This window comes from Vipera ursinii (genome assembly GCF_947247035.1).
Source record: "Vipera ursinii genome assembly, chromosome: 1".
NCBI classification, from domain to species: domain Eukaryota; kingdom Metazoa; phylum Chordata; class Lepidosauria; order Squamata; family Viperidae; genus Vipera; species Vipera ursinii.
The window spans coordinates 289,720,221-289,742,610 of NC_139512.1; the positions used below are offsets into that span (position 1 = coordinate 289,720,221).

At 39.5% G+C, this 22,390-nt stretch overlaps 1 protein-coding gene across 1 annotated transcript in view; it reads left to right on the plus strand.

Annotated features, from left to right (window-relative positions):
- Positions 1-22,390, plus strand: part of CATSPERE (catsper channel auxiliary subunit epsilon) — an 84,024-nt gene that overhangs the window by 34,603 nt on the left and 27,031 nt on the right. The window contains exons 11-14 of the mRNA XM_083375728.1: positions 2,403-2,461; positions 5,068-5,143; positions 7,417-7,469; positions 21,390-21,431. Of these exons, the coding sequence (XP_083231854.1) occupies positions 2,403-2,461; positions 5,068-5,143; positions 7,417-7,469; positions 21,390-21,431 (230 nt within the window). The remainder of the gene's footprint in view (positions 1-2,402; positions 2,462-5,067; positions 5,144-7,416; positions 7,470-21,389; positions 21,432-22,390) is intronic.

Here is a 22,390-nt window from a genome sequence, read left to right on the forward strand (position 1 = left end):
TGTCTATTCAGAATATTGTTATCAATTGAGATTTTCTCAAGATCAATTACACTTAAGTATATAAAACATTTCCCTCATACAAACTATCCAAACAGTTTTATAATTATTATATGATAAAAAAATACTATGTTACTTGAGGGGCCTATCCCTCTTAAACTAAAATACATTTATATCCAGACTTTTTCTATTTTTTAAACCATATTCAAACAGGTGTTTAATCTTTAGCTATTCTATCTGATAAATCCCATCATCTACTTTTTAAATTCTAGCTTTAGCCTTTTTCCCTCAAAAAACATCTTTCTTAATCTGTATGCTTCGCTGGACCAAAAAGTCTTCCCATAGTCCTGTAGAATGTAGATGTTGTAAGTACAAGAGACAAATCCAATAAGATGTTTTTGTGGGAGGGATTCACCCCTTCGTATTCATTGAAAATCTTTTTCTTTTTTAATTTCTCCTATCATTTTTTGTCTCTCAAGTTCTTATAGTTCTCATAACAGCTCTATCATACATTTTGTCACATATGTTTTCCGCTTCCGGTTTTGCACAGTAACGCAGCAGCCGAGGGATTGCGGGGCTTTGCACCCTGCAGCCTATTTTTTCCTGTTAGGGGACCCTAAATGGGCCTAAAGTTGCCCTGGAGAGGCGACAAGGAGGGGAGCCCCGCTGAATGCAGAGAGAAGGCAGTCAATCCAGTTGTTCGGGAAAAGCCCTGTAGAAACCAGCAGAAGAAATAGCCTTTACTACAGAGTCTAACCCAAGCTACAAGCAGGCAAAGCCAAAAACCACTAATTTAAGCTTGATTGTAAACAACATGTTTGGAACTGGGAAAGAATATTGATTCTCTCTCTTCTACTTCATAATTGATTTCCTGGGGTAAAAAACCCAAGAAGCAAAAATTCCCCAAAAATGAGAAGGAGGGAAACTCTTGCCCCATTCTTCCACAGAAGGAAGCAGCAAATTAAACTTTTATGGGGACAGAAATATATTGAAATGAAATGAATATAAGACTTAAATCTGGATAAGTTTGAAATTGGTGGAATTTGTTAAAGATTTTCTTTTCAAAAGATTATTGATGAAAACAGAAGAAAGTAATTGCTTGTTTTGAAAACTGAAAAATGAACTGGTGCTGACATCTAGTGGTGGATGAAAATATACAACTGTAGTTGCTTTAATACAGTTATTGACAAAAAGCCCAGAAAAAGATAACCTGTTTTTGTGACTTTCAATGTCTTAACTAAACAGAGAACAGCTGCAACAAAGAAAAGAAAACATTTTGGGCTATCCACAAGACAAGAACTATAAACCTTAGGAAAAAAAATGGCCTTCCTGGATTATAAATACCTATTGAACTGTGACTCTAAAGCTGTTTGCAGAGAAAGGGAAACTTTGATTTTTGGCTATCATGGAACATCAGAGATCTGCAGAAAGAACATATCAAGAAAAAAACAAATACTTTCCAGGAGGAAATATATGCTATGTTGCAACTAATTCAAACTACAATGATTTTAAACCATGAGGAAATTAAAAAAAAACTTTGAAAATAAAAATGAACCTATCTTCAATTTAACCTTACAACAAAAAACTCAGAAAATAAAAATAGAGGGCAATCAGATAAAGCAGACAACTGAAAATAAACCAGAGGAAAGAGATTTAAAGATGGAACCCAACAACGGAAGGAATTATGACTTAACCCAGGTGGAGAAAAACTTGCAGGATATATCAGACATGGAAAAGATAACCTACACTTCAAGATTGCAAAATAAGTCCATAAAATATTTTCCATCTATAGCTAATCATACCTCAATACAAAAGTCAGTGGTCAAAAGCCCACCGATTAAAACAATAAAATATTTTAACAATATTTGCAGATCATTCTATGAGACCAACAATGCATTTTTTAAAAAAAAAATAAAACTCAAGTGCAGCCTTTGAATCCTGTACTTAGTGATGCATTCAGACAATACGTGTTACAGAACGCTATTTGCACGCTTGCACAAGAATCTGTCCTAGCCTTTTCAAGATCAGAAAGGTCTGTTCTGCTATGACTCATTTCAAAAATCAATATTTAATTTTAAAATAATAGTCAGATAAGATACAATTCTATATCTGTTGGAGAAGACATACTGAGTTGAAGCACATATAAATTATATATTTGATATAGCTCATGTAACATCTATATTTTATTAATCAAATTTTATATTTTGCTTGCCTTAAACCAACAAGAATAGTGAGATGAGTGGCATATAAATTAAATAAGTAAGTAAGTAAATAAAATAAAATAAAATAAAATAAAGAATTCATATATGCTTTATGCAATTTTCTCCTAATATATGTTGATTAAAAATTCAGAAGAAGGTATTATAGTCTAGTTTACTTATCCATTTATCCATTGTTCCTCACAGACTGTAACATTTTATCATGAAAGGGATTATTCGGAACTGTCTGATTATCGAACTCAGATGTAAGTTAGAATTTATTAATATAAATATAAAATAATATAAAGAATAATTCAGAATTCAGAATCAATACACTATTCACATTCAAGGGTGTCGGTGCATATTGCAGTATTATAGTGTTATATTTTAGGCTCATAGAATCCAGACCAGCGTTAAGCTTATTCTTGTTGATTATTGGGATACCAAAAGGAGGGACAGGAAAAAGCAAGAAAGTTAAAAGCTTACAGCTAGCTTGTGGAGAATTCCATTAATGATTTACTAAACATTATGGGCTTTTGATTATTGCTGATGCTGGAAAAAATCTATAGGGGATAAAAAGTACAGATGGACCCAGTTTCCTGCAAAGATTGCCTATCTACTTGTTAAGTCTACTTTATTTTATTATTTTATATTTTTATCTCTTTTTGTGCAAGAAACAGGCCTGCATATCTCAAAAAATTTAGAGATACTACTCTTGTGTACAGATTTCAATGGGCCAACTCATTCTGAATTCAGAGTTTTACGACACATTTTCAGCTACCAGAGCATGTGGTAGATACTGGTAGATACTGGATGTAAGAGCTGTCAATCTGTAATGACGGGAGATTATAATTTTATGAAGATGCAAATTGGCTTGCCTTATTTTGAGAAGATTTTAAAAACTTTGCCAACCAATTTACTAAGTAAATAAATTATATACTGCAAATTTGCTAAATAAATAAATGAATTCTAAGTACAACAAAGTGAAGGCAGCTCCTAACAAATATTTCAAGCCTTACTACTCAAGGATTTTGAGTAACATGTTTCCCCAAGTCCACCAACAGGACAACATGTTCCCCCTTGCCCTCCTGGATATATTTTATTCCCAAGGGTAAATAGAGCCTTATCTTCAACCAGAGGTATTCCCAGACAAAATAAGAATTTCTGAAGTTTGCCATGAGCTGCTCGATTTAATTCCAATCTTTATAGGTCTCACGTTAGTTACTAATCATAAATTTTTAGAACTTGTTTTAATTTTGGCTCCAGCTTGAATAGATTTGCACACTGATGTACATAAAGACGATATCCATTTGTAATTCATTACTTAGAGATACTGTTACTCACTTTGTATTGATTATTATTCAGCACTGCTTTATATTTAGGGAGGATATTTGGAAGTAAAATGGAGATCTGAATATTGCATATATTTTTCCTACACATCTAGTTATGTTACTTGTTTGCTCTTTAAGGCAGCAAGAAGAATGAAATAAATATCAAATTTAGGTGCTTAAGTCAACAACCACATATTGAATCCCAGCAGAAGAGCCAGAAATGATAAACTGGACAATTTGGCATTATTGGAACTTGGAGAAAAAGAAAATGCAAATGTGCTGGGGTGGGGCTGAGCCTACTGAAGGACCTGGGTCTCTGCTTCACTCTACTTCAGTGTAGCTACAACTGAGGACTGTCACTGTGCAGGCTGGCCAGAAAGGCAGATATGGAGGGGTGTGTGTGTAAATAACTAGGTGGGGGAATTGAAGAGGAGGCAAAGGAGATAGTTCCTTACCTTACCGAAGCTTGGGACTGGGAGTAACAAAGCTGGGATTAGCATAGATTGGGGTGTATTGTCACCTGATGACCACTTGATTCACCAGATTCACTTAATGACAGTAACAAGAGATTGCCAGAATTACTATCACTAAGTGATATAGTCATGTGATGTCAAGCTTTATGACTACATTGTTTAGTGACAGAAATTCTGGTCTCAGTTACTATTGTCACTGTAATCCAGTATGCATATTTAATAACAATAAAATAATTTTTAAAAAGTGAGTGAGACATAAAAGAAGGTATATAGAAATTAAAGAAAATGTATTTAGAATCAGGATCTCCAATAAAATAGTGTCATCAGATAGGAGCCAAGGCGATGGTCATGTTTAGTCTTGTTGTGGGGAAAAAGTATTTTATGATACATTAAGGACTAGCAGGCACATTGTTACTTAAGCTTTTGTGGATTATGTTCATCAAATAAGTGAATTTAAGATCTGAGAAAAGAAACTAATGTATGTTAAAGATATAAAATCCTCGAACTGTGGGATAAATAAAAACAGCTGTTTATTGTTAAAACAAAGCAATAAAACAATAAAAACAACCGTTCGTAAAAACAACTAGCTTAGTAATGTACATACACATACCTCTTATTGGTAGGGGCGGGGAAAGGGAGAAACAGTAAAATGAAAGGTGAAAGTTAGCTAGAGTGACAAAAGTTCAACAAGTAGCTCAGAGAGAAAGGCATTATAGTCCTTTGTTTAATCCATAAGAAATTGTGTTAAATTTATAATGAATTCTACCCCTATTATTTCACCATGAAATTGATTTTTATCATTTCTTTATTTTTTTTAAGATAGCCACCCTGAGGTCAGAGAAATAACTGAAATGTTTCTCTCCTGGTTTTTTGAAATTGTCAGTTTTGATACTAAGATTTTATCGGTTTATTATCTTGTGTAGAAATTAGCTAGTTAAATTTAAAAGGTTGTGGAGTATTGTTAGGTATCAACTGAGAATATTTTCTCTCACATATTTGTATCAAATATATAATAGAATAATTATAATATTTGATTTCTTTTTTTCAAATGTGTTCTTTTATATGCAGAGCATTATCTCAGGGCATCATGTCATTTGAATTTCAGCCTTCAGAATCTGGAAAAACATGTGTAACAAAAAGCAAGGTATGTTAACCAACAAAATTACAGTTGAATTTAAAATCCCATGTAACGTAATAGGAAGAGGCTGGAGGAATTCAATACTATTTGTTACAGTATTTTACTGACTTTCTGTTTTATTATTTTTGTGCAAGCATTTGTGCATAAATAATTATCCTTGTGCATAAAGCTTCAGTTAATTAACTTCTATAGCTGGGCTAATGTTTTAGAAATGACAAAAAACCCACCACACGTTCAATAATTATGACTTTCATATTTTTGCTTCCAATTAATAGTTACCTAGGTTTATGCTAGAAGGAAAGCAAAATAAACAGCATATGAATTTGTTAAATAAATAAAAATAAAGTATGTGCACAACCCTCATAATTTTTCTCCACTCATCCTTTCCCCCCTTTGTTTTTGAAAACTTCGTGTTAGCAGTTTGTGGGGATTTTTCTTCCAAAAAATGTTATTATTCTAGAAAATGATTTTTTGTGATGGGTGTCTTTTATCTTTTTCTCAGAGATTATATATATCAGAATATTTTTATCTTTTTATACATGGGTCCTAAAAAATTAAAGCCTTATATCTGATTTTATTACTCGGATTTCACCAGCCTGTTGACAAATATGTCAGCACTAGAGTGGGAAAACATTGAATTCCCACTAGAAGCCTCATACTCTCTTGTTACAAATCAGAATCCATTTTAGGCTGAATATTGTCGATGTTTTTGATGTTCTACCAATTCAGTTTATCTGTCTTCATAAACTTGAGCTACTCTTAAAAGTCAGCACTACCATCAGGCACACACTTAACAATAGTCCTCATCTAGATAGAAAGCTTTCCAGTTTCCTTGTTGATGTTCTAAGCCCCATCTGTCAGTACAACCGTCAAATAAATAGACATTCTTTGTGGCTGTTTCTAGATCATCGGAGGCCATCACATTAAACCTTCAATGCTAAACAATATTTTAGGAGCTTATTATTTCCATCTTTAGGTATCTCTTCAAAGAGATTTTTTTTTCAAGAAGATTTTTATATCCCCTTGTTTTGGTGCTTATCTTCAACTGGATTATGTGTTTGTGTGTGAACAAGCTATGTTATAGAAATACTGGCTCCTATCTCAGCGGAGTAATACAATAAACTTGCATTTGTGATAATCATTGAGAATGATGAAGATAACAGTTCATTCTTCTCAGTTTTATATATTTTATTTCCCTTAAAATAAGAATTATTAATGTCTGCAATAAAAATTAGTAGTGGCTTCCATCCCTCCTTTATGCAATTGTAGTAGCCTGTGCTAAGTAGCTATATAGATACAGCCTCCAATATTTGTCTGCCAGAATTGAATAAACATCACTACAAGGTGACCAACTCCTTCTTTGAAAGGTCTATGTTTAGTTCTTTGGCTTTTTATCATGTCTCCTGCAAATTACAGTTGAATTTACTGCTAAGCTTGTAAGCCGCCCTGAGTCTTCGGAGAAGGGCGGGATATAAATGGAATTAAAATAAATAAAAATAAAATAAAAATGAGCTTGCTATTCAGCCTTTATGTAGGAATGATCAGAGCCAGACCTGTAATTGTAACTGTTCGGATGGCCACCTATGCAGTCATGCTATCCATTTTCCTTTTCCTCTATAGGTGTTAGGGTATTTGCAATTCTGCTTCACGTTTAGTTTTATTATCATTTGAAAGATTGAATTGCACAAGAAGTGGGAAGCAGTACCTTTGGTGGTGTGTTTGAAAAATAGAACTTTTTCTTAGCTATAGAAGTATTCTGAATGAAAAACTCTGGGCATATGCACATCTCAAATCCAAATGTCATTTGAATTATAGAGGTAAGCAACTGGTCATATTGTCTCTTAGCTCTAATAAATAGTGTCATAAATGTTGATAGCTACATCCTCATTATTTCATAACAATAATAAAATGTGGAAGTGGCTTCAATATCTCACAAAACCAAAGAGGCAGTGAAATATGATAATTAAAATATTAATTATATTAGCCATGTAATCAAGAAACTCAATCTTGGGCTATCATTCCCTACCAACCCAACTTAATTCTTAATATTGTGAGGATAAAATATGGAGAGATTCTCTTTGAACACCATTTTTTGCTCTCAAATTACTGCTTACACATATTAAACCCCATAGTTATAAAGAATAGATTGGCCACTTTTTGAAATAAAAACAAGACATAGCGTGACTTAAAAAGGAAAACAGACAACATTTGGGCATAAGGCAACTACTTTGAGAGAGTTTTTTTAAATATGTGGATGTTTTAACTGTGTTTTTTCCTAGCTTTCTCACATACGTGTTGGTTGTCCTTCATGGAAAAAAATAATTGTAAGCAAGTAAGTTGTTTGTTTTTCTACTCTAAAAATAAACTAAGCACACAAATATAGCGAGGATTTTTCAAGATTGCTGGAAAAATAAAAGGCAATCTGAAGAAAAAATAACTTTTGAGATAAATGACAGAATTTGAAACATTTACAGCATACAGAAACAAGACTACTAATTAGAATATATATATATATATATATATATATATATATATATATATATATATATATATATATATATATATATATATATCCCCTTCATGGATAGAGGGGATATATATATATATATATCCCCTCTATCCATGAGGAACTAGAGATCAAATTGCTAACATACGCTGGATCATGGAGAAAGCTAGAGAGTTCCAGAAAAACATCTACTTCTGCTTCATTGACTATGCTAAAGCCTTTGACTGTGTGGATCATAACAAACTGTGGCAAGTCCTTAAAGAGATGGGCATACCAGACCATCTTATTTGTCTCTTGAGAAACCTATATGCAGGCCAAGAAGCAACAGTGAGAACTGGACACGGAACCACTGATTGGTTCAAAATTGGGAAAGGAGTCCGGCAAGGCTGTATACTGTCGCCTTGCCTATTTAACTTATATGCAGAGCACATCATGAGAAAGGCAGGGCTAGATGAATCAAAAGTTGGAATTAAGATTGCCGGAAGAAACATCAACAACCTAAGATATGCAGATGATACCACTCTAATGGCAGAAAGTGAAGAGGAACTAAAGAGCCTCTTGTTGCGAGTGAAGAAGGAGAGTGCAAATGTTGGGTTGAAACTAAACATTAAGAAAACCAAGATCATGGCATCTGGCCCTCTCAATTCCTGGCAAATAGATGGGGAAGAAATGGAGGTAGTGACAGATTTTATTTTCCTGGGCTCCAAGATCACTGCAGATGGGGACTGTAGCCAAGAAATTAAAAGACGCTTGCTCCTTGGGAGGAAAGCCATGGCAAATCTAGACAGCACACTAAAAAGCAGAGACATCACCCTGTCAGCAAAAGTGCGTATAGTCAAGGCTATGGTCTTCCCAGTTGCAATGTATGGCAGTGAAAGCTGGACCATAAGAAAGGTTGAGCGCCAAAGAATTGAAGCCTTTGAACTATGGTGCTGGAGAAGACTCCTGCGAGTCCCTTGGACTGCAAGGCGATCAAACCGGTCAGTCCTAGAGGAGATCAACCCTGACTGCTCTTTAGAAGGCCAGATCCTGAAGCTAAAACTCAAATACTTTGGCCACCTAATGAGAAGGAAGGACTCACTGGAGAAGAGCCTAATGCTGGGAAAGATTGAGGGCAGTAGAAGAAGGGGACGACAGAGAATGAGGTGGCTGGATGGAGTCACTGAAGCAGTAGGCGTGAGCTTAAATGGACTCCAGAAGATGGTAGAGGACAGGAAGGCCTGGAGGAACGTTGTCCATAGGGTCGCGATGGGTCGGACACGACTTCGCAACTAACAACAACAGTATATATATATATATATATATATATATATATATATATATATATATATATATATATATATATATATATATATATATATATATATATATATATATATATTTGTTTTCTGAGGTTTTCGCGGGTGCCTGTATGTGGATCCTTGGTTTTTCGGGTTTTCCCCCGCGTAGAACTAGAGGTGTAGGCGCAACGTTTCGACGGAATCCCATCCGTCATCATCAGGCTTTAGCTTCCTTCTTCTGGGAGAAGCATGTGGCTGTTTGTTCCTCTTTTTTAAACTGCCAGAGGGGGTGTGTTCTGTGGAGGTGTGCTCTGATTGGGTAGGGGACCAAGTGTGTTCTGATTGGGTGGGAGTGTGTTTTGAATGGTGGGTGTGTTCTGATTGGGTGGGGGGGTGTTCTGAGTGGATGGGCTGGTCTCAGCTGCCAGCTCCAGACCTGAGCTGGTGAGTTGTGCTGCTTTTGTTCGGCTTCGTGTTTGTGGTGGTGCCATGTTTTTATAGTGGGTGTCAGTTTGCTTATTGTGTGGTTTGGAGGGGTTTAAAGTGGCTGATGTTGCAGCTGTAGTTAGGTTTCTGTTTTGTGGTTGTGTGTCTTTATCGTTGTGGGTTCGGATTTGCTTTTTGAATGGTTGTGTGGTGGTGATGTCATGTGATGTTATCATGAGTTTGGGTCTGGTATCATTCTTGGTGGTTGGGCCTCGTCTGTCAATCAAGGCGGGTTTCCAAATGGCTGGTAGACGAGAGGTATCATCTCGTTTATTCATGCTGTGGGGGCGTTTTTCTATCTCAATGGCTTCTCTGATTATTCTGTTGTTAAAATGTTCAATTTTGGCGATAGTTTTGGTTTTTTTAAAATCAATTTCATGTCCCGTGGCTTCAAAGTGTTGGACCAGGGATGAAGTTTGTTCTCCCTTTCTGAGTGAGTTTTTGTGCTCTTCAATGCGTGCACTTATTCTTCTGTTGGTCTGTCCGATGTATGTGGTGGTGCAGGTGGTGCATGGGATTTCGTATACTCCTTGGTTTTCTAACCCAATTATGTCCTTGGGGTTTCTTAGGATGGTGGATATTTTTCTGTCTGTGTAGAATGCTGTTTTGATGTTGTGTTTTTGGAGGACCTTGCTGATTCTGTCTGTGGTCCCTTTTAAGTATGGGAGGAGGGCTTTGCCATTTTCTTGTTCTCTGTCTTGGGTTTTTGTGGGTGTCTCTCTACGGATTAAGTTAGTAATCGTGTTTCTTTGGAATCCATTGGCTGTTAGTACATTAGTGAGAGTGTGTAGTTCGGTTTTTAGGTGTTGTTCGTCAGCTAGGTGTTTTGTTCTGGAGATGAGTGTCTTGGCTACGGAGTTGATCTGTGCTGGGTGGTGGTGTGAGAGTGCGTTCAGATAGCGGTTTGTGTGTGTTTTTTTATGGTAGATAGTGTGTCCTAGGGAGCCATTGGATTTCTTGTAGACTAAGACATCAAGGAAGGGAAGTTGATTGTTAGCTTCTGTTTCCATGGTGAATTGTATTTTGGGGTGTAGGCTATTGAGGTGTATGAGGAAGTCATCCAGTTTTTCTTTGCCGTGTGGCCAGATTACGAAGGTGTCATCTACGTATCTGAGCCAGAGTTTGGGTTTGTGGTTGGATTTTTCTAGAGCGAGGGTTTCAAAGTGTTCCATGTAGAGGTTTGCAATGACAGGTGAGAGGGGTGATCCCATGGGTGCTCCTTCCATTTGTTTGTATCTTTGTCCATTGTAGATGAAGTATGTGTTAGATAGGCAGTGGTTGGTCAGATCTAGGATGTGTTTTGGGGGGTTGTATTTATTTAGGATAGCTGTCAAGGCTTCTTTGATTGGCACTTGGGTGAAGAGGGATACAACATCGAAGCTCACAAGTAGGTCACAGGGCTGTAAGTTTAGTTTACTTACGATCTCTATGAATTGGAATGAGTTTTGTACGTGTGAGGTGATGGAATTTGCATAAGGCTGTAGTTGTTTGGCAAGAAATTTGGCTAGATTTTGTAGAGGTGAGCCTATGGAGCTGACTATGGGTCTGAGTGGAGTTCCTTCTTTGTGTATCTTGGGCAGACCATAGAGCTTAGGACATCTGGATGATTTTTCTCTGGGAATGATTGTTTTCTGAACGCACTCTCACACCACCACCCAGCACAGATCAACTCCGTAGCCAAGACACTCATCTCCAGAACAAAACACCTAGCTGACGAACAACACCTAAAAACCGAACTACACACTCTCACTAATGTACTAACAGCCAATGGATTCCAAAGAAACACGATTACTAACTTAATCCGAAGAGAGACACCCACAAAAACCCAAGACAGAGAACAAGAAAATGGCAAAGCCCTCCTCCCATACTTAAAAGGGACCACAGACAGAATCAGCAAGGTCCTCCAAAAACACAACATCAAAACAGCATTCTACACAGACAGAAAAATATCCACCATCCTAAGAAACCCCAAGGACATAATTGGGTTAGAAAACCAAGGAGTATACGAAATCCCATGCACCACCTGCACCACCACATACATCGGACAGACCAACAGAAGAATAAGTGCACGCATTGAAGAGCACAAAAACTCACTCAGAAAGGGAGAACAAACTTCATCCCTGGTCCAACACTTTGAAGCCACGGGACATGAAATTGATTTTAAAAAAACCAAAACTATCGCCAAAATTGAACATTTTAACAACAGAATAATCAGAGAAGCCATTGAGATAGAAAAACGCCCCCACAGCATGAATAAACGAGATGATACCTCTCGTCTACCAGCCATTTGGAAACCCGCCTTGATTGACAGACGAGGCCCAACCACCAAGAATGATACCAGACCCAAACTCATGATAACATCACATGACATCACCACCACACAACCATTCAAAAAGCAAATCCGAACCCACAACGATAAAGACACACAACCACAAAACAGAAACCTAACTACAGCTGCAACATCAGCCACTTTAAACCCCTCCAAACCACACAATAAGCAAACTGACACCCACTATAAAAACATGGCACCACCACAAACACGAAGCCGAACAAAAGCAGCACAACTCACCAGCTCAGGTCTGGAGCTGGCAGCTGAGACCAGCCCATCCACTCAGAACACCCCCCCACCCAATCAGAACACACCCACCATTCAAAACACACTCCCACCCAATCAGAACACACTTGGTCCCCTACCCAATCAGAGCACACCTCCACAGAACACACCCCCTCTGGCAGTTTAAAAAAGAGGAACAAACAGCCACATGCTTCTCCCAGAAGAAGGAAGCTAAAGCCTGATGATGACGGATGGGATTCCGTCGAAACGTTGCGCCTACACCTCTAGTTCTACGCGGGGGAAAACCCGAAAAACCAAGGATCCACATACAGGCACCCGCGAAAACCTCAGAAAACAAATATCTTACCTCTACGGGGAGGAAATCTACCAGCTAACCAAGACCTACGAAAAACTCGAAGTACGAAGAGCTTCCATTCTGTGTGACCTCACATTCCTACGCAACTGCCGAGATCAAAATTTAATCCCCACATCCTTCCAATTGAAATTCCACTCCAACTCTGCAGCCATCAAACGCATCCTGATAAGAACAGAACTGGCCCTAATCAGAAACGAACTCCACACAAAAAGATTCCTCCTGGACCGAATCAACAGAGACCTCCTCACACTTCACCTCAAACTCAGCAACAAGATCCACCCCACACTTTGGGACAAATTCAAACAAATCGCCGTCTGGAGAGCTGAAACAGAGACTGCCTACAAAACAGACACACACACCAATAAACTCCGAAGACTAAAGGAACGCCAGAAACAAACCCCTCCTCTCCCACAGCAACACATGAAACAAACTGTGCACAACATCTCAGATAGGATTCTCACCAAAGCCGAAACCAACGTCCTGTCTAAAGGATTTAATTTTGCAGTCGCTCCCAAACACATTCCCACGGAAACCATTATATGCGGAGTCGAATCCAGCCTGACCAAAATTAACCCTGATGACGCCAACAAAATCAGACTCGAAGTTACCAACATCCTCTGCACCAGCAAACCACCCAAAAGCAACTTACCCAAAGAGGAACAGACAGCACTACTTAACCTAAAAAATGACACCAGCATAATCATTCTGCCAGCAGACAAAGGCAACGCCACGGTGGTAATGAACTCATCTGACTACCATACCAAATTATCCAACCTACTCCGAGACTCCACATACAAACTCCTCAAGACAGATCCCACCACCTACCTGGAAAAAACCACAAAATCAAAAATAAAAGCCACCCCCATCAGTGAAGAGATCCAGAAAACAATCATTCCCAGAGAAAAATCATCCAGATGTCCTAAGCTCTATGGTCTGCCCAAGATACACAAAGAAGGAACTCCACTCAGACCCATAGTCAGCTCCATAGGCTCACCTCTACAAAATCTAGCCAAATTTCTTGCCAAACAACTACAGCCTTATGCAAATTCCATCACCTCACACGTACAAAACTCATTCCAATTCATAGAGATCGTAAGTAAACTAAACTTACAGCCCTGTGACCTACTTGTGAGCTTCGATGTTGTATCCCTCTTCACCCAAGTGCCAATCAAAGAAGCCTTGACAGCTATCCTAAATAAATACAACCCCCCAAAACACATCCTAGATCTGACCAACCACTGCCTATCTAACACATACTTCATCTACAATGGACAAAGATACAAACAAATGGAAGGAGCACCCATGGGATCACCCCTCTCACCTGTCATTGCAAACCTCTACATGGAACACTTTGAAACCCTCGCTCTAGAAAAATCCAACCACAAACCCAAACTCTGGCTCAGATACGTAGATGACACCTTCGTAATCTGGCCACACGGCAAAGAAAAACTGGATGACTTCCTCATACACCTCAATAGCCTACACCCCAAAATACAATTCACCATGGAAACAGAAGCTAACAATCAACTTCCCTTCCTTGATGTCTTAGTCTACAAGAAATCCAATGGCTCCCTAGGACACACTATCTACCATAAAAAAACACACACAAACCGCTATCTGAACGCACTCTCACACCACCACCCAGCACAGATCAACTCCGTAGCCAAGACACTCATCTCCAGAACAAAACACCTAGCTGACGAACAACACCTAAAAACCGAACTACACACTCTCACTAATGTACTAACAGCCAATGGATTCCAAAGAAACACGATTACTAACTTAATCCGAAGAGAGACACCCACAAAAACCCAAGACAGAGAACAAGAAAATGGCAAAGCCCTCCTCCCATACTTAAAAGGGACCACAGACAGAATCAGCAAGGTCCTCCAAAAACACAACATCAAAACAGCATTCTACACAGACAGAAAAATATCCACCATCCTAAGAAACCCCAAGGACATAATTGGGTTAGAAAACCAAGGAGTATACGAAATCCCATGCACCACCTGCACCACCACATACATCGGACAGACCAACAGAAGAATAAGTGCACGCATTGAAGAGCACAAAAACTCACTCAGAAAGGGAGAACAAACTTCATCCCTGGTCCAACACTTTGAAGCCACGGGACATGAAATTGATTTTAAAAAAACCAAAACTATCGCCAAAATTGAACATTTTAACAACAGAATAATCAGAGAAGCCATTGAGATAGAAAAACGCCCCCACAGCATGAATAAACGAGATGATACCTCTCGTCTACCAGCCATTTGGAAACCCGCCTTGATTGACAGACGAGGCCCAACCACCAAGAATGATACCAGACCCAAACTCATGATAACATCACATGACATCACCACCACACAACCATTCAAAAAGCAAATCCGAACCCACAACGATAAAGACACACAACCACAAAACAGAAACCTAACTACAGCTGCAACATCAGCCACTTTAAACCCCTCCAAACCACACAATAAGCAAACTGACACCCACTATAAAAACATGGCACCACCACAAACACGAAGCCGAACAAAAGCAGCACAACTCACCAGCTCAGGTCTGGAGCTGGCAGCTGAGACCAGCCCATCCACTCAGAACACCCCCCCACCCAATCAGAACACACCCACCATTCAAAACACACTCCCACCCAATCAGAACACACTTGGTCCCCTACCCAATCAGAGCACACCTCCACAGAACACACCCCCTCTGGCAGTTTAAAAAAGAGGAACAAACAGCCACATGCTTCTCCCAGAAGAAGGAAGCTAAAGCCTGATGATGACGGATGGGATTCCGTCGAAACGTTGCGCCTACACCTCTAGTTCTACGCGGGGGAAAACCCGAAAAACCAAGGATCCACATACAGGCACCCGCGAAAACCTCAGAAAACAAATATCTTACCTCTACGGGGAGGAAATCTACCAGCTAACCAAGACCTACGAAAAACTCGAAGTACGAAGAGCTTCCATTCTGTGTGACCTCACATTCCTACGCAACTGCCGAGATCAAAATTTAATCCCCACATCCTTCCAATTGAAATTCCACTCCAACTCTGCAGCCATCAAACGCATCCTGATAAGAACAGAACTGGCCCTAATCAGAAACGAACTCCACACAAAAAGATTCCTCCTGGACCGAATCAACAGAGACCTCCTCACACTTCACCTCAAACTCAGCAACAAGATCCACCCCACACTTTGGGACAAATTCAAACAAATCGCCGTCTGGAGAGCTGAAACAGAGACTGCCTACAAAACAGACACACACACCAATAAACTCCGAAGACTAAAGGAACGCCAGAAACAAACCCCTCCTCTCCCACAGCAACACATGAAACAAACTGTGCACAACATCTCAGATAGGATTCTCACCAAAGCCGAAACCAACGTCCTGTCTAAAGGATTTAATTTTGCAGTCGCTCCCAAACACATTCCCACGGAAACCATTATATGCGGAGTCGAATCCAGCCTGACCAAAATTAACCCTGATGACGCCAACAAAATCAGACTCGAAGTTACCAACATCCTCTGCACCAGCAAACCACCCAAAAGCAACTTACCCAAAGAGGAACAGACAGCACTACTTAACCTAAAAAATGACACCAGCATAATCATTCTGCCAGCAGACAAAGGCAACGCCACGGTGGTAATGAACTCATCTGACTACCATACCAAATTATCCAACCTACTCCGAGACTCCACATACAAACTCCTCAAGACAGATCCCACCACCTACCTGGAAAAAACCACAAAATCAAAAATAAAAGCCACCCCCATCAGTGAAGAGATCCAGAAAACAATCATTCCCAGAGAAAAATCATCCAGATGTCCTAAGCTCTATGGTCTGCCCAAGATACACAAAGAAGGAACTCCACTCAGACCCATAGTCAGCTCCATAGGCTCACCTCTACAAAATCTAGCCAAATTTCTTGCCAAACAACTACAGCCTTATGCAAATTCCATCACCTCACACGTACAAAACTCATTCCAATTCATAGAGATCGTAAGTAAACTAAACTTACAGCCCTGTGACCTACTTGTGAGCTTCGATGTTGTATCCCTCTTCACCCAAGTGCCAATCAAAGAAGCCTTGACAGCTATCCTAAATAAATACAACCCCCCAAAACACATCCTAGATCTGACCAACCACTGCCTATCTAACACATACTTCATCTACAATGGACAAAGATACAAACAAATGGAAGGAGCACCCATGGGATCACCCCTCTCACCTGTCATTGCAAACCTCTACATGGAACACTTTGAAACCCTCGCTCTAGAAAAATCCAACCACAAACCCAAACTCTGGCTCAGATACGTAGATGACACCTTCGTAATCTGGCCACACGGCAAAGAAAAACTGGATGACTTCCTCATACACCTCAATAGCCTACACCCCAAAATACAATTCACCATGGAAACAGAAGCTAACAATCAACTTCCCTTCCTTGATGTCTTAGTCTACAAGAAATCCAATGGCTCCCTAGGACACACTATCTACCATAAAAAAACACACACAAACCGCTATCTGAACGCACTCTCACACCACCACCCAGCACAGATCAACTCCGTAGCCAAGACACTCATCTCCAGAACAAAACACCTAGCTGACGAACAACACCTAAAAACCGAACTACACACTCTCACTAATGTACTAACAGCCAATGGATTCCAAAGAAACACGATTACTAACTTAATCCGAAGAGAGACACCCACAAAAACCCAAGACAGAGAACAAGAAAATGGCAAAGCCCTCCTCCCATACTTAAAAGGGACCACAGACAGAATCAGCAAGGTCCTCCAAAAACACAACATCAAAACAGCATTCTACACAGACAGAAAAATATCCACCATCCTAAGAAACCCCAAGGACATAATTGGGTTAGAAAACCAAGGAGTATACGAAATCCCATGCACCACCTGCACCACCACATACATCGGACAGACCAACAGAAGAATAAGTGCACGCATTGAAGAGCACAAAAACTCACTCAGAAAGGGAGAACAAACTTCATCCCTGGTCCAACACTTTGAAGCCACGGGACATGAAATTGATTTTAAAAAAACCAAAACTATCGCCAAAATTGAACATTTTAACAACAGAATAATCAGAGAAGCCATTGAGATAGAAAAACGCCCCCACAGCATGAATAAACGAGATGATACCTCTCGTCTACCAGCCATTTGGAAACCCGCCTTGATTGACAGACGAGGCCCAACCACCAAGAATGATACCAGACCCAAACTCATGATAACATCACATGACATCACCACCACACAACCATTCAAAAAGCAAATCCGAACCCACAACGATAAAGACACACAACCACAAAACAGAAACCTAACTACAGCTGCAACATCAGCCACTTTAAACCCCTCCAAACCACACAATAAGCAAACTGACACCCACTATAAAAACATGGCACCACCACAAACACGAAGCCGAACAAAAGCAGCACAACTCACCAGCTCAGGTCTGGAGCTGGCAGCTGAGACCAGCCCATCCACTCAGAACACCCCCCCACCCAATCAGAACACACCCACCATTCAAAACACACTCCCACCCAATCAGAACACACTTGGTCCCCTACCCAATCAGAGCACACCTCCACAGAACACACCCCCTCTGGCAGTTTAAAAAAGAGGAACAAACAGCCACATGCTTCTCCCAGAAGAAGGAAGCTAAAGCCTGATGATGACGGATGGGATTCCGTCGAAACGTTGCGCCTACACCTCTAGTTCTACGCGGGGGAAAACCCGAAAAACCAAGGATCCATATATATATATATATATATATATATATATATATATATATATATATATATATATATATATATATATATATATATATATATATATATAAATATAAATAAAGATATGACACAGAGGCAAAACAAGTAAATGAGTTATGATAAAGTGAATGCAAACTTTTATAAAAACAAATTACAGTTAAAAAAAGAGTAAAATTTATTCCACGCTAAACTTTAAGAGAAAAATGGTATAAAACTAGTTTTCCTTGTTGTGTGACATGTAATATACAAGGAAGCCATTCTTGCTTCAATTTAGTTAAAGATCATCGACAAATATGACCACTGCTGTTTCCTTATTGAAAGGAGTCCAGATAATCCATTTCATCTAGGACTTCTGAAACTGCCAGGCCACCACGTTTTCCACAATCTTCCCCGAAAAGGGAAAGTTCGAAACTGGATGAAAGTTGTCCAGGAAAGTGGGATCCAATGATGTTTTTTTAAGGAGGGGGCAAATCATGGCTTCCTTAAAAGCCTCCGGAAATGTTCCCTCCTCTAGTGACATATTAATCACTGCCTGGACCCACCTGCTAGTCACGATGCTGGAGGCTTTCACCAGCCAGGAGGGACAAGGATCTAACTGATAGGTGATAGCACTGACAGCATCAAGAACTCTGTCCACTTCATCAGGTCAACAGGGTCAAACCATTCCCAGATAATTGGCAAGGCTTCTTTCCGGGCATCCCACATGGATGGTCTCCACACATGGGATCCAATTGAGAATGAAACTGTGCTACTTTGTCCATCAGGTACTGAACAAACTCCTCTGGACAGCCCTGCAGGTGATCACCTGAACCCCCTGATCGAGGAGGGATCCAGCAACCTGGAACAGGGTTACCAGGCAACACTTTCAGGGCTCAATAAGAGTGATCTTGTCCAAAGCTGCCCTTATATTCCAGGCTACCACCATGGCTTCGGCAGGACTGTGTGGCAACACCTCCAGGATATCCCCCAGTTCCCTCTGGAACCAATCAGAGTCCATCAATCACCGGGGGTGGAACAACCAAATGGGTCCGGCCTCCCTGTGGAGGAGGTGGTGTATGAAAGTCTCAAGGATACTAGGGCAGGGGTAGGCAACCTCAGCTGTTTTATGACTCATGGACTTCAACTCCCAGAATTCCTGAGTCAGCTATGCTGACTCAGGAATTCTGGGAGTTGAAGTCCATGAGTCATAAAACAGCCGAGGTTGCCTACCCCTGTACTAGGGTATGATTTGATCATGAAAAAGAGGGATAATCTTAAATCCCCCACCAGCTCTTGTTATTCTGACAAGAAAATCAAATCTGGCACATGATCACTATCCTCAGTCAGCCCTGAAATAATCTGGGATAGGCCATGGCTGTCATGGTGGCCATGAATTTCTGAGCTGCTTCTGAGGCCACACCCAGGATGGTAGGTTGTAGTTCACAGAACCATTAGTCTGGGAAACTCCACCACCAGCCCTCCAAGAGCTTAGGCAGGGAGGTTGCTACACAGCAGGGAGGCCAGTATGCTAGTAACAATCCCAACTGATCCCAAGAGCCCAGCTTCAGAAAAAGGGTCTTGCAATCAGAAACTTGCAGAGCAAGCCCCCTGAAAGCCAAAAGAGACTTTCTCATAACCACTACTACCCGACTTCCCCTGCCCTGGGCTCTTGGCTAGTGCCAAATCTGAAATCCAGATGGACAAATTTCCAAGAGGAGATTCCCCTCTCCTTCCAGGGTCAGCCAGGTCTTGGTGATGCATGCCAAGTCGGCTCGCTCCTCTTCAATGAGATCTTGAATAATTTCTTGTTATTAACTGGCCTGGGATTTAGCAGCTACAGTTGAACTTCAGGGCTTCCAAGGGTACGCTATCCAAGAACTGGGGAAGAGCTCATGGAGCCAGAACACATCACCAATATTACACATCAGGGCATCTGTAATGGCCAACCCTCTGGCTCCTGTAGCATCCCATGCCCATCACTACTGTGATACATTATCCTGCCCTACATCCCCCAAGATGATCATTCCCTCTTCTCACCAATCCCTTCCTCAAAGAGCCAAGGGCTCTGCCATCCCCCTCCAATCACTCACATCCATACTCTCAAGCATTTGGACTGGAATGTCCTTGCAGCAGTGATTCTATCACCCAATGGCTAAACTGTTATAATATACTTTATTTGGTGTGCCTTTAAAAGAAGAATCTGAAACCTCAACTGATTCAAAATGTAGCGGTCTGACTGCTGACAGGAGGAGGTGTTTTAAGGAGTGTGACATCTGTACTTAGATTGCTACATTGATTACCAATAAGTCTCTGGGCCCATTTCAAGAGGTTGTTGACATTCTTTAGTGCCAAGTACTGGTAGGATTATTTCCCTTGACCAGAATTAGCCTGTCTCAATATTCATAGATTCATCCTCAGGAAGCAGATCCAAATGAGGAGGGAAGAAGGCTGGAGTTGTGACTTCTTGATGTCAGCCTCTCACATTGTGGAAATTGTTGTTTGTTTATTATTTATTTATTAAATTTCTACACTGCCTATCTCACTTAACTGACTCTGGACTGTTTACAACAACGTAATAAAACAAACATTTGACTGAAACTACAGCGTAAAAAAAAGTGAAAATCAGAGTTAAAAATTCAGAATTCTTTCATCAGTAAGGGGAGCTTCTAGCTTGTTTGCCCTCTGTAAGCTGTAAAAAAATCTTATTCTTACATGCTTTTAAAAGTAAATAGTGCACCTATCTGTGTAATTTATATTGCATTTTATTTCATTTTTGCATGTAAAATGCCTTGCCTTTATTAAAAGTTGGGGTGCATTGCATTCTTTTTCTTACTTTTCTATTTATTTTTCACTTTTTATTACTTTTCCATTTTTTTTACTTTCAATTCAAAATTTGTATTGCCTTTATTCTGTTGAAAGCTTGTTTAATAAAAATTATATATAAAAAGGGAAATCTACCCTGCTACCCTTCTCATAGCCTTTTAAAATATTGTAAATCCTTAGAGTTTTAGCAAAGTTTTACATTTGTTGGGAATTGTGTAAAATATTTTGTTAGGTACTTTAATTCTGTGTCTATGTCTGTCTGTCTGCCTCTGTCTGTCTGTCTGTCTATCTATCTATCTAGTAAGAATTTGATCAATAAATACACTTTTTCAGTTTTAACCAACTAGCCTCAAGAGGTAATTTGGGGACACTGAAACAGAAGGTTAAAAGTCATGATCAGGCAATGCTTTTTTAAAAAAAATATAAACACCTTTTTTTTATTTTGTCACAGGAAAACTACAATTTGTAAGAATTTTATCTTCACTATACCACGGTAAGAAGTGTATTAGCCTAAATACATATAGGCTAAACATTTAAAATGGTTACATTCTAATTCTGAATATTGAGTCTAGCAATGGACCATAAAAGCTTTTTTATTTATTATACTCTTCCTGCAAACAAAGTAGCAACAATTGATATAAAGAAAGCCAAACAGTGCATCACCAAAATAGCTCAGCCTGGAAAATAAGATCAGCAAGTTGAGATTAGATGCAAGCAATCTAGAGCAGATGAAAGAAAAGGAGCTAAAGAACAAGAAGACCAAGGAATGCTTATTCAAGAAATATCATCTTGAAACAAGAAAGATTAAGGAAGTCCTGGAAATAATAAAGCAGCAGCTGTAGTAGCAGCTATACGCATGAAGATCAGCAGATATGAAGCTTGAAATGCACACCACAGGCAGAATCTCCAATTTCAGTCGAATTCGAAATGTTTCTACAAATCCTCCACAGGAGAGCCTGCAATGAACCAGTCAACACTTGACAAAGAAGACAGCACAGTTTTGGTTACATGCAAGAAGAATGAAACTTGGACAAAAGAGATGGATAAAAATAAAAACTGATCTGAAAGAACTTGTAATAGCAGCAAAAATGGTGGAGAAAAGGTTAAGAAAGATCAAGAACTGGTCAGCACCGGATAAAGATGAATTGCATGGTTTTTGGTTGAAACGTGACTAGTCTGCACCCACTCATTGCCAAGCAATTTAACAGCATACTGCAAGAGGTAAAATTGACAGATGGTTAATATCTAGCAAAACCTACCTAATAATGAAAGATCAAACAAAGAGCCCAGCACCAGACAATTACAGGCTAATTATCTGCTTATCAACAGCTTTCAAATTGTAACTGATGTGGTAGCAGTCCAGTAGCATCTAGTTGAAAACAAACTCTTTCCACCTGAGCAGAAAGAAAATTGCCTAAACATTAGAAGAACAAAAGATCAGCTCCTAATTAA